Genomic DNA, 17833 nt, shown 5'->3' with positions numbered 1-17833 from the left:
AAGAGGGTCCTCTGAGCCACAGGTTTATTGCTGAGCAGATGACATTATTGAAATGGGAAATCACATAACACATCCCATAATGGAGAAGGGTCAATAGCAGACACAAGCAAACTGGCCTCCTGTGAACAGGTAGCAAAGTAATGGAATAGGAAAGCTAATCTACAGACACAAGGCAAATACAGTCCCCCCCCCCTCCTTGGAAACATCAGCTTAAGTTATTATATGGATGCTATAGATATGGTTTCTGTGGGCCATATCCTGCATAGGTAGAGGTCCCTCCCCCCATGCAACAGGATTCACATGAAGAAAAGAAGCAGTTGACATGATGAGTGAACAATAGCTGTAATTTCCTGCTTAAAGGAAGCAATTAAGGAAGACATTGTCATATTACTTCAGAAGTAGGCTGCCTTATACTGGTGAGACCATTTGCCTACCTTGATCATAGAAGAGTAGAGTTGGAAGGGACCCCCAATATCATCTAGTCCAACCCCCTGCAATGCAGAACTATTCCGCTATCTCATACAGGTATTGAACCTGCAACCTTGGCATTATTAGCACAACGCTCTAACCAACTGAGCTACCCAGGACCAGTATTGTCTACAGTGACTGGCAGTGGTTCTCTAGGTTGTCAGGCAGTAGTCTCTCCTACCTGGAGATTCTGGGGATTTCAGTTGCTTTGGCCCTGAGCTACAGCCTTGCCCTGATTTAATTCCACAGAGTAAATGCTCCCACACCTCGGTTTCCATATTCTCTCCTTCCTCTACCTGAGTTTTGTGCTTTCTAGACTTACACATAGACAGGAGCAGCTCACCCTGTGGGCTGGAACCACAGCACTAGCCTCTTGGCAGCAGCGCCACAGGAGGGGTGGGTTGATATACATGTCAGATTTGCTCTGCTGCTGTAGTCATGCAGCCCTGACCTTTCCACCACTTTGCCCCTCCCAGTAAGTGGCAGTGCCAGGAGGTTATTGCTGCAACTCTGCCTCACTTGGGCGAGGCTCCCCTGATAGTAGATACTGGTTTGTTCATCATGAAAACAAGAAGAAAGAAGGCTGTGATGTGTGTTGACTCTAAGTTTTTTTTTTTAAAAAAAAAATCTAGGTAGCACAACATAGACTCTTATAATAAGAGATAACTGATCTCAAATAGCGGCAATATCAAACAAGAAAAAGGCACATGCCTTTCTCCTTCAAATTGTGTTTGGAAGCCCTGTAGATCTTTGTTTGAAAACATGCTAACCTGGAATTCGGTTTCTGGTGTTGGGATGTATCTGATTTGTGGTCTTGGCTGTCAAAACTAGATAATTACATTCTGTTAAAAAAAAGAAAAGAAAAACCATTCTGTTGTCTAGATAATGCACAAGGACCTATACCTCTCAAAAAAGAAGCCTTCCCCAACCTTGTTTCACCCATCATCCCCAGCCAGTATGGCCAATGGTCAGGGATGATGGTAGTTCCTGTCCATGGACATCTAGGGACCAAAGGTTGGGAAAGGCTACTTGAAATGGTGAATCCTTAATACATGCCATAATGATTTTTCTTCCTCATAAAATGAAAGTGATGCCTTTGGGAATCAGATGTGGGGAGAGTGGGATTAAAGCCAGGTCCTCTTCCTGGGCTTGCCATAGGCATCTGGTTAGCCCCTGTGAGAGCTGGATGCTGGACTAAATGGGCCTTTGCCGTGATCCAGCAGGACTCTTCTTACGATGTTATGGTTTCTTCCAGTACCTGAGAGCTGGAAAATACAACACCACTCTTCTGCTGGAGGAGCTCATGATGGCTGTCTTCCCTTTACAACTTGCAGACAGGAAACGCGTCCACCAGGCTGAAATGGCAGAACTTTCAAAGTAAACAGAGACTTTTGCTTTCTGTTTTGTAGTGCCAGGGCTCAGGTCAGGCGTAGGTGAGCAATAAAACAACAGATCTCCAGAAGTCAGTAAAGTTAAGTCTTCATTCAAAGTGAAACGGAAGCACTCCGGCCTAGTACTCCCAGCCACCCTTCTCTGCAGGTCTTTCCCAACTGAGGCAGGGATGAGGACTGAAGGACCCCACTTTCCCAGTGTCCACTAATGCTCCTCTCTCCCAGGGTCTTTCCTAAGCAGTCTCATACTTCACCTGCACACGACTGATTTCTGCTCAGCCTGCTTCATTTCCCCGCATGTCCTAGGAGATCAAGGGGAGTTGTGTGGAGCTGGAGTCTCCTGGGCTTCTTCAGTGTCCTGTCTCTCTGCCTCCGGGCCCCACACCTCTCCAGCCCTCCTCTGTATCAGAGTCTGAACTGTCCTCTGCCCCCAACTCTTCTGCTGCTGGATAGGCCCATTTAGCAGGAGGAGGATATGGGAGAGCAGTGGCTCCATGGCTGTAGCAGTGCTTGGGGCCTCAAGCAGTGTTGGGCTCTGGCAGCAATGCTTCATGAGGGCCTAGTGTCTCAGGAATCAGATAAGATAGGTAGCAGTTCCAGTGGGCCCTGCCAGGGCAACTAGACCCCAGAAAATGTGAAAGGTGTGAAAAGGACATGGAAGTGAAGAGTAAGGGAGAGGATCAGTCTTGCCCATTCCTTTGGCAATGACTGCCTTTCACAGCTGCCTAGATTCATTTTGTGTGAGAGAGCTTGTGCCGCATCTCTAAGTTGTATAACTTTACATGCGGAACATACACCAATTTGGCACTCTCTAGATGTTTTGGACTACAACTCCCATCATTCCTGATGGGAATTGTTGCCTGAAACATCTGGAGAGCTCCAATTTAGCGAATTATTCACATGTGCACACGCACAAGTAGAATTTATTTTAGCCACACTGAGAGCATATAATTATGCTTCTTTCTCCTTCCTTCTGCAGCTTGACTAAGAATATCCCAATTTTTGTGTGCACAATGTCCTTTCCAGGCATTGTGTGTCCCCTTCATGTGTTTGAGCCTCGCTACCGCCTCATGATGCGAAGGTGTCAGGAAACTGGCACAAAGACGTTTGGCATGTGTATGTATGAGAATGGGAAGAGGTAAGTGGCAGAGAGATCCTGGCAGAGTGGCACTGATCTCTCTAATCCCTTTCTTCCTCTATTGAACTTTAGTTGAGATTCCGACTCTACAATTCTACAATTCTTTTATTCTATGAAACCATCTCAATATTGTTTTCCTTCTCTTCAGTTTTGCTGATTATGGCTGCATGCTGGAGATTCAGAAGATAGCATTTCTACCTGACGGACGCTCTTTAGTGGATACCATAGGCAGACGGAGGTTCCATGTTTTGAGACGTGGGCATAGAGATGGCTACCACACTGCAGATATTGAGTATCTGGATGATGAGAAGGTGAGTAAGGTGCCCCATGTAGCTTATGGCTACAGTAATCATAACACGGAATAGGACAGAGGCAATAAAGTGGCGTCTTCTCCATTGGCTGTATAACTTATGTGCCAGCTTTGGTGATGGGGTGTATGTGGCAGGCATTCATCTTACTGAGTTACTAAATCATTGCAATGACAGGTGCACTTTGTTGATTGAAAGTTCTGTGCAGGAGAAATGCAAAACAAGTAGGTTCCAATTAAGGAACTTGAGCTGATGTGTTAATCTGCCTTTCAACTGATTAATCAAATTAAAATTTCAGACACACAAATGTGCCCTTTTAGGATACTGATGGATGTGGGAGAGCCAATTTATTGTTAGAAGGAAAGGCCACCATTCAGTGCGGATAATAGGAGACATCTTTGAAAACCAAAATAACCTCAAAAAGGAGAGAAGAAAGCATGGCATTAACTCTCAGCTTCACCAGCTAAAATTTGCCCACTGCCAATTAGTTACCTAAAGCTTTAGTTGACATCCCTTTAAATCAAGGCCTTGTTGTTCGTACAGAGCTTTTCTCCCTCTTTCCGCCCTTCTTATCCTTCCCCTTCCCCTTCTCCATCACCTCCACTTCTTTTGTTCTTCCATCTGCTGCTCTCTCTGCAAAGGTGGAAGGAGAAGAACTGGCTGAGCTTCAAATTCTTCATGACTGCACATACCAGCTAACTCAGAGATTTTATGAACATGGAGACACCACCTTCAGACAGCTTTTGATGCACCATGGACCTCTTCCTGAGAAAGAGGAAGATATACAGGTATTGGCGCTTTCTCTCTCCAGGCTCCTAGAAATGGGAGCTGTCCAGATTCAAAAGCACAGTGTACTAGTGAAACAGAGGGAAGGGTCAGAAAAGGAGATAAGTACCTAATAATACAGACACTCTCGCATCCCATTCTGTTTCTCATTTTGCTGAAAAATCATGGGAGATCCAGTCTTGTTAGATCTGGATGGCTGCAACAATGTGCAGAGTGACTTGCACTGACCGGCATGCATCCTATTTCCTGCAAGCCCACTCTAAGAGCCTAATAGAGCATATACACTGTAGGTTTGCACTGGCCTAGCTGCCTTCCCAGTGGGCAAAATGCTCACAGGATTCTACATACAAGATGCGTGGACCATTTATTAGATAACATAATAAGGTGAGGAACCAGTAGATGCACGGCACTCGTGGATAAAAGCAGCATTGACTTGCATTACTAGAAGGCTAGCTTTAAAAGCATTGAAAAAAATTGCCACAGTTCATGGAGTTGTGTTGGTTTGGCCCCTCATCTCAAACTCCCCTTTAGTGAAGTGACAGCTCGTTGACTCAGCCTAACGGGGATACTAATAGCCCAGGCCATTGTTAATGTTATGCTTTTCACACGTTGAACTGGCTGTGCCTATGGCAATGCAAATGGCCTGCTGCCAAGTTTAGCAACAGCTTTGTTTTGAAAGAGCTCAGGAACAGTGCGATCATTTGCATCCTGTGATTAATCTGTTCCATCTTCTTGCTGGCTTGCAGAGATGCAGGAAGTTAAGAATAGCCTTACTGAGATCAGTGGACTGTCTCAAAGACCAGTAGCCAATCTCTACAGGTGCCTGCCAATCTTGGCTAAATTGTGTGGGAAAGAACACAATAATACTGAAGGAATGAGGTGAAGATAAGACTTGATCCAGTGTGATCAAGTGTTGAATTTCTGTTTGTATACCAAATGAGACTTGGCTATATATTAAAGTGCCAAACAGCTCCTCCAGTTCCTTTACATCAGCCTTTCCCACTGTGGTCCTCCAGGTGTTGTTGAACCACAACTTCCATCAGTCCCAGCTTTACTTCATAAGATTTTCAGAGCAGCCTACCATTATGGATAAACTGATGCTTTGCTGTATGTACCTTAACTGTGGGAATGGAAAATTTGGTCCACTTGTTAACTTGCTACCCAAGGCCACTAAAGTAACTTTTGACGCCAACCTTGAACTTTAGACCACACTATGTAATCTTCAGGCATATTTGATCAGCCAAGAACAATTTTACAGAAAACTAAGCTCTTGCATTGGTCTCTCAAGGGACATGGGATGAATCGAAATATTTGTTTTCTTTCCCAAATTTATTTCTAGAGCATATGTTTAAAATATGTGCACACTGCTAAATAGATAAATGGATCTATTTACAAGCTTTTCTTTTGGCTTCCCAAGAGACATTGCCTAAATTTATTGCCTGAGAACTAAGCAGGTTTTTTAAATTACAAAAAGGAAAAGGAAAAAGGAACTATTATGGTATTTTCTTTTTCGAGTGTGTGGTTCATTGTTTAGTTACTAGTTGTTTTTTTTTTTAGTATGTCAAGTAAATTGGATGCTAAGCAGTTTAAGATTGTTCACTGTTTAAATTAATGCGAAGTTTTAAAAAGTAAACTTTTTAAATGCAATACATCCATTAAATATGAACTTTTAATGCATATTTCCCATGAAAGTAAACTTTAATTCTTTTGATGGGAAATGCAGATTGCAGTATTGGTTGTGTGATTTCCTAGAGAAAGGCTACTTAATATTTGGTCAATGCACAGTCGTTGGAGGGCTTCTGTTTCCATATCCATGGAACCAATACACTGTCATCCCTATTCATGCATATTCCACAAGATGCTTCATCTTGGGCTGTGCAGCAGAGGCAAGAAGAGAAGTCTGCAGAAGGATTTTCTACCTGATGTATTTTTTAAAATCCTGGAAGTGAAGGACTTTCCAAATCAGTCCAGCAGCTATTTTCTAATTCATGGTAGTAGTGGGTGGGCTTCTTTGCACTGCTAGTTCTTCTTATTAAATGAGTGTACAATCTATGTACCTGTTACACAAATAGTTGAGCTGTACCAATCAATTTGCATATTTTTTCATACAAACACTTGTACATATGTAGAGACAGTTTGTTCCTGCATTCAGTATAGCATGTGAAGAAGCCTGTTTATTTGGGTAGATTCTTTTGTCCTATTCTACCTAGTTGGCTGGTTGGTTAATTAATTAAAGTACAGGAATAATTATCTTGTTGAACAGCACAAAACCTGCATATCTTTATTCTGAAGCAATATGGAAGTAGGAATTACAGCTCTGAAAGAAGGAACTCTTTCCTATCCTCAGGAGTTCTCAGCCCTTATCCTGATCTTAAGTGGGGAAGGGGCACATTTCATAGAATCATAGAATCATAGAGTTGGAAGAGACCACAAGGGCCATCGAGTCCAACCCCCTGCCAAGCAGGAAACACCATCAGAGCACTCCTGACATATGGCTGTCAAGCCTCTGCTTAAAGACCTCCAAAGAAGGAGAGTGGAGTTTCCCAGTGGAGTTTGGTTCCTGTTGTTATTTTTCCCCTTACTGTTCTTATTTAGATAATTTCTAGGCAACCTTTCAATATTGCACTCCAGAGCAGCACACAACCTGTGAGATGCTTACATTGAAAAGGCATAAGAACGAAACAAAGATAAAAAGCACAGAAACAACAGTCGTATGTTCCTGAAGGATTCTATTTATTTAAGAAATTTACGTCAGAAGCTCACAGGGTGGGCTTCCAACTTAGTAACATAATAAACAAGACAAGATGCATACATCAGACATCACTGTTGCAGGTGGGGAATGCAGACTAATTAGCCGAAGAAGGAACAATCCCTCAGTTATTGCAACTGAACAGGCCATAACTGATTCCTCCATGAAGTGATATAGAACCCCTAGCACAAGGAGTTAATGTATTTTCCCTTGTTTTCTCACAAGGCATCTCCAGATGGACCAGTTTGGTGTTGGTGGCTTATCTCCATCTTGCCCCTTGACTTGACCCGCAAATTGACAATCTTTTCTGAGACCTCCCTGAAGGCTCGTCTCACTCAACTGAAGCATATTCTGAATGTCATTCTGGAAAGTCGTGACTACAACAGCTAATTCTCAAGCCTCATTCCTTAGAGAAGTTGTGTGCGTATGCATATATATATATATATATATATGCAGAAACAAAGTGGGTTTTTGCTGTATTCACCTACCAGCTTTCTTTCTGGGGTTGGGGTAAAGCCTTAACCTGTTCTTCTATTTCTTTATTTCTTCTGTGTGTTTCAGTTACTTCTTTTCATTGTAGAACTGATCAGCAATAGGCCATGAACCAGATAACTGAAACTGTTGTGCAATAGTATCAAGATTCAATAGCAAAGATGTACCGTCCACAGGAAATATCCCTTGAAAGACTTTTAGTTGGCCTTGTTGGGTCTAAAAGAATGCAGTGATCTAGATGTGAAATCTGTCCAAGAAACCTGACTACCATTGTGCTAAGTGAAGAAAGTTCTGAGCAACCACATCCCTTGAAAGCAAAAACCAAAACCCCACCACGAATGCTTAGGACTTCCTGGGTTTTGTCCTCCTATGTCATTTAATGATGCTTGTGTACAATTATTCAAAGCTCTACAAAATGTATATTGTGTATATTGTGCCATTTCTTCAACTTCAACTTAAGCAATCTGCTTGAGGTTACAGAGTAGGATAGAGAAAGACAGGATCAATACAGGTATCTGTATTTTCTTTTCTTTTCTTCGGTTGTTACCTCAGAAGGGAGCGACTTTCCTCAAGGCCACAATGCAGGAGCAAAGGGTTAAAGCCTCTCCCTTGACCTCAGCCTCAATTCAAATTGCACCCCTTAACCCTGCTAGCTGCATTTTAACTAAAGAAAAATTCTGTGGGAGAATACACCACAGGAGTCATGTGTGGCTTGGCCCTTAAGACATTGTGAAGAGAAGAAAACTGTGGAGAACAAGGGTATAGCCAGGGATAGAGAAATTGTGGACCTCCCAATGTTGTTGGACTGGAATTCCCATTAACTGTAGCTAGTGTGGCCAATGGTCAGGGAATATTAGCAACAATAGCCAAAGATTCCCCACCCCTGCTGTAGTCATGTGATAACCCCCCCCCCAACTACTTCTACATAATGTAGAAGTAACACTCCAAAGCGGTATAATTAGGGAAAGGCTGTTCATGAATAAAACAATGTAACTTCTAAAAGATGACTGCAGAGAGATTTGAAGAAGAAAATTTAAATTCTGGAAATCACTTCTACGGAATGGAGCAAAGAGCTAAAACAGTTGCTGTGGTCTAACATGTATTGGCCAAGAATCACCCTACTTTTGAGAGCATCAACCAACAAGGCTAAGGCTTCAGCTCTGTTGCACTGCCTAGTTATTGTGTGCCTGGCTAGGCAATTACGTGAAATACAAAAACACCTTGAAATGCCAGCTGATTATGAGTTTTTGTAACCAAGGCACTACTTCATCTGATATTGTAGGAGATGGTCACATAAATGTATCCAGTATAGGAATCTGCTTTGCAAGCTATGAGTGGTCATGCATTTTGTTGGTCTTTTAAGGTGCTACAGACCTCTTACTTACATAGAAGATGGGAATGTTGTGGTGCTGATAATATCAAGGTTGCAGGCTGGACATCTATATGGGACAGCTGCATATTCCTTCATTGCAGGGGGTTAGACTAGATGATTCTCATGGTCCCTTTGAATGCTACCATTCTATGATTAACAATTATTAGGCCAAATCAGTGCTTTTCTTCTAGAAAAAAAGGTGCTGATGGTACGTACCCTTCAGTACCCTCAGATAAAAAGCACATGGCAGAATGACCTCAACTGCCACCCAACTGAAGGACATAGATGTGAGGAATGAGCAACAAAGCTTGATTACAACTGTCCTGTTATTAACGTCTTCAGATTTCTAGCTCTGTTGCTTTTTGGTTGACCTTAAATTTTTTCCCAATGACATTGAGATCCTCTTATTTAGAAAGAAGAATTAAGACTTTATTGTAGGCAGGTGAACCTTCTGTTCAGAAAACCAAATTATTTTGACAGATTGTCCAATAATTGCCACATTACAATTAGCAAAGCACATGTTCACCATCTCCTGGGCGACCACAATCCTTCCTACTAGGTTCATCTGCCTAACCACCTGGTAATAGGATAGGAATGGTTCAAAGAGAAAGGAGAGAACTTGCTGAAAATCACCCAAGCAAATCAGTATTATGACAACATGTCTGGAAATGGTTGCTGTCTTGAGTCAAGTTGAGGACACTGTTATGCGAGTAAAAAGGGTGGTGTAAGTCAAATTTTATTTTATTAGCTCGTTTCCTTTCTGCCAGGCTTATCCTGGCTCAACGGGCAGTAGCCCTGCTCCTAAATGGAATTTGGAATGGGGCTATAGTTCCACTAGGTTCCTAAACTTAGGATTGCTCTGCTTATCAGATAACTTAGGGAGTGCCAAGCTACCAAAATGCCTATGGGTGTGAGTTTTGGGCCATGTCTAGCGTTTCTCCATATTTGTAACCTCTGCTTTCTCACATGATGCAAGTGTCTTACAGTCTGAAAGCTTCTGAATCTGGAATCTGCACTGTGTTTGGAAGGTTTAGTATACAGACTTGAAAGGTCATCATGCTAGCTCCTAGAAAGCACAGGTCCGAGCAGTTCTCTGCTTATCCTGGACTTTGTATGAACGAGTCAAAGTGGTTTTGCCTTTGCCTGGCTGCTTTCCCCTGGAACACCTGCTCTTTAGTACTAAATTGGAGCAAATGGCAGTCCGCAGAAAACCCAATTGCTGCTTGTTCCAATCCATTGCTAATCCGTAGGTTTTCCCAGGGGAAAGGAGCAGGGTAAACATAAGTGTGAATGAGTCCTCTGTTCTTAAAAACACAAGGAGAAGAAAACCAGTACTTTAAGTTACCATTGTAATTATTTATTTTTCATTGCCTGCTTAAACTTTGCTGCAAATGTTGTTTTCTTTAATGGATTGCAAAGGAACAGAGAACATCAACATTGTCTAGTGTCCTGAATTTTTCTGTGGTGGGTGGCTAGGCTGGTTCTTTTTTTCATCTTGAATTTCATTCTGTATTTATTTGGAAGCATTTGGAGAGATATTATTTACATTATAAGCCGTGCAGCATTTTGACATGGTTCTCCAGCCAATCACAGTATCTGTCCCATTAGCTAAAAGTCCTAAGTCAGGATAAGTGATATTTATTTATAGAGTATAATTGAGATTCTGCAGCCTCGCTGCCTATTTTGTCATGCTGGCATCAGCTGTTTATTTCTTTCAAATGTCTTGTTCTAAAGCATTTGAGTCGAGCCCATTCTTCTGTACAATGTGCCTCATTAAGGGGAATAATAAGCTTCTGCAACCAAAGATGTTAAATGATGCTTAAAAGGGATGGGGCAAAGTTGGGTTCTTGAAATCAGTACTAGTTTCTTTTCAACATGTAAAAATAAAATAAAATCCTCTGGTTCATTTCGAGTATCTAGGAAGTTTGTATGATAGACACTTTAACGCTGACTTCCCAGAGGCATTTTCATACACGGAGGTGTCAGTGTAACAGCTTGGTAGTCTCAACCTTCAGTCTTTTTGTACATGGCAAGCCAGTCTGTGTGGGGAACTGCTGTCCGTCCTGCACCATGTGGAGCAGTCTCTTGTTCAAAGCTGGCTGCTTGGCCTTGTGTCTCCACAAGGAGGGTAAAAAAGGGAGCCAATTAGCATTGGAGTCTTATGGGTGCTAGGCCTGTTCACGTGGCCTTGGAATTATGGGTAAGGAGAAGTGAGGCTATCCCAGCAATGGAGTGGGAACAGGGTGAATGCCTCTTTTGTATATGTATATCCCTGTTATGGAAGGGATTTGCTGCTGCTGCTTGCTTCACATGCTATAGGAAATGGAAATATGAAGGGAGTGTTTAAAGCCACTGACAAACGCACAAGTTTTTTCTTAACTGGAAAGTGCCTTTTTTCAGGGTGGAGCTACTTCAGAGCCAGGCCAGGTTGAAGGAAGAGAGGGTGGCAGCGGTTGTTTTACTGACCCTCTGGCAGTTAGGATTTCTCAAACTGCATAGTCAACCAGCAGATATACTCATCCTGCTTGTGTGTGTGTTTTAACCCCACATGGACTTCCTTGCTTCCCTCTTTTCCCCCAAGTCTGTAAATGTGGGTGTGGATAGTATTTAAAATGTGTTTGTGTGCTCTCTCTTCATTGCAAAGTTATTACTTAGAGAAACTGAGGCTGTGGTCCTATATACAGTTACCCAGGAGTAAGTCTCATTTAATTCAGTGAGACTCACTGCTGGGAAAGTGCATTTCGGATTCCACTGTAAGTGAGCTGTTTATTTTACCTGGTAGAAAATGTGTTAGGGAATTATTCCACTCCGAATTCATTTGTATTTGTATCTTTTTATTTCCTGCTGGTCTAATTATTATTATTATTTTCTTATCAAACTAATAAACTTTTGTGTTTTTGAGCACAGCGTTTGTGTCTACTTGGATCAATCCGAGGTTCATATATTTCACAGGAATTGCCTTAAGGATTCTCTAGCTTTCAGCTGTAAAGAGATCCAAAAAGACCCTTCCTCCTTGCAGTTCCAATCACTTGGGTATTTATGCTCTCATAATTGGGAAGGCAATACACAGATACATGAAAAAGTTGTATCTTGGCCTGAAGTATTTTCAAGTGAAGCATGGTGGAAGCTAACAGAGTAATGTGGTATACAGGAAAGCCGTGGGCAGGATTCATCTATCCAGCTCTGAGCAAGGACTTCAACTTGTGCAATGGGGCTCCCCCCTCTTCTCTCCCCTGCAGCCTCTGATACTGGCTTGGGGGATATTGACTCTCTTCCCCCTCCCCCCTGTATATTCCCTCTTGGCCAAGTCTCTAGGGCAAGCGTAGTTAATGTGATGCACATGTGATGCACAGCTTCTATGTCTCTGATTTTTGGCCACACTAATAGGGGCTGATGAGTGTTGCAGTCCATCAAAATCTGGAAGGCATTATGATGTCCACCCTTGCTCTCTAGGGGGTTGCATATCAGTGGTTGGTAGGCTTGCCACACGTCAGGAAAATTTCTGACATGTCCTGTTTTTCGGGTGTAAAAATGGCTTCAGGGGAATTTTGCCGAATCGGCAAAATGTCAGGGACAACCTGGATGTATGGCAACGTGATGGAAAAAGCAGAGGAAACGGCTTAAAATCACTCGGGGGGGGGGGCATGCAGGTGATAGAAGGCCTTTTCCAAGACTAATTGTAGCTTAGTATGTGCTTTCAGCAAAGGGTTGCCGCACAAAGGGAGAGGAGGGTTCCTTTCCCCAGTTGTGACTTCTCTGAAAATGCACCTTCCTATTGCAATCGGGTTTGCAAAAAGCATTCTATTGGGTACCATAAAGGAGTTCTCCCCCAAGTCTGATTTGGGGGGAGGGGGTTACTATATACCATATGGCACAAAGAGGCCAGCAGTTCACCCCCTTGCCATATGGGTTGTGTATTACTTCTTGGGTTACATGTGTCTCTTGACGGTGCAGTGTATTGAGTGCTTGGGATGTACTTTTGCAATGAAGCCTCTTTCCACTAGGTGTCATTATAGATCAGAGGACTTCACAGACAAGGGAAGAAAAATTAAGGACTCTGGTGGTTATCAACAGAAAGAGACTATTTCCTCCAGCATCCAAGCTTTTCAACTCCAAAATCAAGTGTCCCGTTTCCGAATGCACCAAAGCACTCTGTTTTTGTGCAAGTATTTGTGGGGGGTGGTACATAAAGCACAGAGTGAACCGTGAATTTTGCTGTTTCTGTTCAGGTTCAGTTGCAAGTTTCTGTGGCCTGGTTCCAGTTTGGGCCAGCAAAGCTTCAGTAGCTGGTCTGGGACATATAACCAACTAGCTCAGGCTGCATAGACACTCATTGGTAGCACAAAAATGTAGTTTTTCTTGATCTGGAATTGTTCGTGCTCATCCTCAATATGCTACTTTCAATGTAGATTGATTCCAGATCCTGCCACCTGCAAGGCTGGGTGTCCTTACCTGATTCACATTTGAAACCTTCCCCAGATTAGGTTATTTGCACCTTTTCCCCAGCTGAATGAAGAAGGAAGCCTGCAATTGCCAAGACTGCCCACATCTGTGTTCGAACAGACACACTGCAGGTTAATTCAGAATTAATCGGCAGTGAGCTTTTGCTTTCTAAATGAAAGCAGTTTCTCCACCATTGCCTTTCAGGAGCAAAACAAATATGCAATAGATCTACATGTGTGTGGACTATGTAGAAAAAAAGTACCCAGTCTCCACTGATTCTAGGATAAAATGTCAGACAGTAGTTTGAAGATTGTTGTTGTTGTTAATTGAATTTATATACCACCCTATACCCGGAGGTCTCAGGGCGGTTCACAGAATAAAACCAAAATATAAAACCACAAAATACATAATCAAAATAAAAACAACTACCCAATACCCCCCCCAAAAAAACCCCACATTTAAAAAAGGCATTGGATGTCAATGAAATCAACCGAAGGCCTGGTTAAAAAGGAATGTTTTGTCTGACGCCTAAAGGTGTATAATGCAGGTGCTAGCCGAACCTCCCTGGGGAGAACATTCCACAGATGGGGAGCCACTGCAGAGAAGGCCCATTCTCATGTTGCCACCCTCCTGACACCTTGAGGAGGAGGCACATGAGGAAGGGCCTCAGAAGATGATCTCAGGGTTCAGGTAGGTTCATATGGGAAGAGGCGGTCCCTGAGGTATTGCGGTCCTGAGCCATTTAAGGCTTTATAGGTCAACACCAGCTCTAGGTCTGGAAACTAGTGGGTAGCCAGTACTACCAGGATCGGTGTCATGTGCTCAAACCGTCTTGCTCCGGTGAGCAACCTGGCCGCTGAATTCTGCACTAGCTAAAGTTTCCAAACCATCTTCAGAGTCAGGCCTATATATAACACATTGCAGTAATCTAACTTTGAGGTTACCAGAGCATAGACAACAGTAGTTGGGCTATCTCTGTCCAGAAAGGGGTGTAGCTGGGCCACAAGCCAAAGCTGATGGAAAGCACTCCAGGCCACTGAGGCCACCTGAGCCTTGAGCGACAGCAAAGGATCCAGGATCCAAGCTATGAACCTGCTTCTCCAGAGGAAGTGTAACCCCATCAAGAGAAGGTGATCTCCCACCTATCTGGTCTAGAGAATCACCCACTAACAGCTTTATCTGGATTGAGGGTCAGTTTGTTGGGTCTCATCCAGTCCATTACTGAGACAAGACACTAGTCCAGCACTTCCACTGCCTCACCTGCAGATGTAAAGGAGCCGAGTGTCATAAGCATAGTGCTGAAGACGTACACGAAATCTCCGAATAACCCCACTCAGTTGTTTCATGTAGATATTCAACAACGTAGGGGATAGGATTGAGCCCTGCAGAACCCTACGTTGAAGGTTCCATGGGGCTGAAAATCATTCCCCAAGCAGCACCCTCTGGGAATGGCCATCCAAGTATGATTGGAACCACCACAAAGTGGTGCCACCCACCCATAGTTCGGGCTGTCACTTCAGAAGGATACTATGGTTGATAGTACTGAAAGCTGCTGAGAGGTCGAGGAGAATTAACAGACATACAGTGGTACCTTGGGTTAAGAACTTAATTCGTTCTGGAGGTCTGTTCTTAACCTGAACCTGTTCTTAACCTGAGGTACCACTTTAGCTAATGGGGCCTCCCGCTGCCGCCGCGCGATTTCTGTTCTCATCCTGAAGCAAAGTTCTTAACCTGAGGTATTATTTCTGGGTTAGCGGAGTCTGTAACCTGAAGCGTCTGTAACCCGAAGCGTCTGTAACCCGAGGTACCACTGTATTTCCCTTGTCTCTCTCTCGACAGAGGTCATCGTACAAAGCAACCAAAGCAGTTTCTATGCCCAAACTGGGCCTAAACCCCAGTGAAATGGATCCAGAAAATCAGTTTCTTCCAAAAGCGCCTGGATCTGGTCTGCAATCACTTGCTCCAAAACCTTGCTCAGGAAAGGGAGATTAGCAACTAGCTGGTAGTTAGTTATGTTTTCCCAATCCAGGGAAGGTTTCTTAAGGAGTTGTTTTACCACTGCCTCCTTCAAACAGGCAGGGACCACCCGCTCTCATAAAGAGACATTGATCACCTCCAAGTGGTCACCTTGACCAATCCGAGCACCTTGTCCACCTTGTCCACGTCCTCAAGCCTTACCAAGTGAAACTCATCCAACACAACAGGACTAGACTGTGCTTTGGATACCCCATGAGATTCATCTGCTATAATAGCGGACTCAAGGTCTTGGCGGGTGCAAGTGATTTTATCCTCAAAATGCTTTGCAAACAAGTCACAGTGAGCTACTGGTGGTTCTACCACCTCCTTTGGGCCAGCCTGTAAAAGGCCCCGTACAACCCAGAAAAGCTCTGCCAGATGACATAATGGGGATGCAATGGAGGCAGAAAAGTATACCTCCTTTGCTGCTTTAACTGCCATTAGGTAGGCTCAATAATGAGATAAAGATGCTCTTTTAGTGCAAAATGTCATCAATATATTGCTGGAGGTCAAAACCACAACTCTGGATGATCTCACCCAGAGCCTTGGCATCAATATGACAGATAACTTATTGTAACTAAGCCAAAGTATGTGTAATTGAAACAATCACCTTTTCTTCCTCTGCCTACTCAGGGCTCCATTCCCCCCTTCCTTTTTGTTTCCTTGTGTCTATATTAGATTATAAGCTACCAGTTCTTTGTAAAGTGTCATGTACATAGATGGCATTATACAAGTAAAAACAGCAGAAAACTCAACAAAAAGCTCGCTCCCTAATTCGCACACAGGGTCAGAGTAAAAAGAAGGGAACCTCTGAAGAATCATCACTGGTACCTCCAACCAGATGTTCAACAGTGATTTGTGTGTGCTTCAGCAAACACATGAAATGCTTCTTATATGTGGATCTCTCCATTAGGGGATATATAGAATTAGAAGGCACCTAAAATATCCTATTGTCCAACCCCTCCAGCAAGACCCCTGGTAAATGGCTGCCCAGCCTTAAAAACCTCTAACAAAGGAAAGCCTATTCTTTTTCATGGCAACCTGTTCCACTCCCCAGCCTCTTATACTGCCAGGACATTATTCTTAGTGACTAGTGAAATCCCCTTTTCTTGTAATTTGAACCTTTCTGGGGCAGCGAGGGGGGGGAGAGGTGCTCTATCATATTTGTGACAGCCTTTCCCAAAGCCGTTGCAGTTAAAGTGATCAAAATAACATAGGAAACTATGTTATACTGGTTTAGTTAATCCAGTATTGCCCACACCGACTGGCAGCCACTCCCCAGGACTTCATAAAGGAGCTCTATTTGGAGATGCCAGTGGATTCTCTGCCACTGAATTATGGCCTTTCCCCTTGTACAGATGGAACAGCAATGGAGGAGATCATAGCCCTTGTTACCTTCTCTTTTCTGAGACATGCATCGAGCAGGATAGGTGCAATGTGCTTGCTTTGCCCCCACTGCCATGGTTGTAGCGCATGTTTCTAGTTATGGTGGTTGAATGCAAATGTCTACCTGATCCCACAATGACTAGCATCACTCCACTGTGTTTCTGACACTTTCTTTTTAGGATTTGGGTGGCTGTGCCTCTCCAAAGACCTTGAAGCCATCACAAGTGCCTTTCATATATGAAAGGGCCAATAGCCACTGCTTCAAAGCCATGGGCGAAAGGAACATGAAAAGGTAGAATCCACAGGCTGCCCAGGGGCTGTAGCTTTGTTCTTCCATTTTAACTTGACTCTCAGCTCCATTCTACCGAGGTCAAGAGAAACTAGAGCAATGGTGGCTTTTTGTTTTAATGCCACAGGCTTGAAAAGTGCCTGTTAAAAGAATTAAAATGGGGGAGGGGAAATGCAGATTCCTATTCTTTCTCTATATTAGAACCAAGCAGACATTAATAGCATGGCACGCTTGGTTGCTTATCTATAATTACTGTGAGGCCTCTTCTCCTTCCCTCTTCTAACACTCCAAATAAATTACTTATGCTCCCCCCCTTCATTTCAGGTAGAACAAAACAACCAGATTTTCTGTGGGCTAAGCTGCAGAGACAGGCAAGGGTTTTTCTTGCCTTTTATGGACTTGGTGATGTTAAAGCAGGAGGGGTGAACCTGCGGCCTTCTGAGTGTGGCTGGACCAGAACTCCCATCACACCTGGAATACTGTGTCCAATTCTGGGCACCACAATTTAAGAAGGATGTTGACAAGTTGGAACGTGTGCAGAGGAGGGCAACCAAGATGATCAAGGGTCTGGAAACCAAGCCTTATGAGGAGTATTTGAAGGAGCTGGGTATGTTTAGCCTGGAGAAGAGGAGGCTGAGAGGAGACATGATAGCCATCTTCAAATATCTTAAAGGCTGTCACATGGAAGAGGGAGCATGCTTGTTTTCTCCTGCTCTCAAGGGTAGGACTCAAACGAATGGCTTCAAGCTGCAGGAAATGAGAATAATGCTGGATTGTCTGTAAGGATTTCTGAAGCCCTCACTACCCCACACCCCACGCCACAGTGGCAGCTAAATTTCTATAATTTAGTTAGAAATTAGTTAGAAGTTAACAGCAGTCATGCTTCAAAACTGTGCCAGGAAACAAACTGTCTGGGAGCTGCGCTGCTTCATTTGTCATGTAAGATGGGAGAGGGCCGGCAGTGATGACACACAGTGGTGAAGAATTTGTTTCTA

At 43.4% G+C, this 17833-nt stretch overlaps 1 protein-coding gene across 2 annotated transcripts in view; it reads left to right on the top strand.

Moving 5' to 3' along the window:
- The window catches only part of LOC309336091 (LON peptidase N-terminal domain and RING finger protein 1-like), a 32432-nt gene extending 24197 nt beyond the window's left edge, over window positions 1-8235 (top strand). For both annotated transcript variants that reach the window (XM_081851541.1, XM_081851540.1), the window contains exons 8-12: window positions 1724-1845; window positions 2839-2997; window positions 3146-3308; window positions 3947-4093; window positions 7066-8235. In XM_081851541.1, coding sequence (XP_081707667.1) covers window positions 1724-1845; window positions 2839-2997; window positions 3146-3308; window positions 3947-4093; window positions 7066-7230 — 756 coding nt within the window. In that variant the 3' untranslated portion in view covers window positions 7231-8235. The remainder of the gene's footprint in view (window positions 1-1723; window positions 1846-2838; window positions 2998-3145; window positions 3309-3946; window positions 4094-7065) is intronic.
- The last annotated feature ends 9598 nt before the right edge of the window (window positions 8236-17833 follow it).

This window comes from Podarcis erhardii, assembly GCF_964252035.2.
Source record: "Podarcis erhardii genome assembly, chromosome: 2".
In the NCBI taxonomy this organism is placed as follows: domain Eukaryota; kingdom Metazoa; phylum Chordata; class Lepidosauria; order Squamata; family Lacertidae; genus Podarcis; species Podarcis erhardii.
Note: the sequence above shows the minus strand (reverse complement) of the source record. Positions and strands in the feature narration are given on the sequence as shown.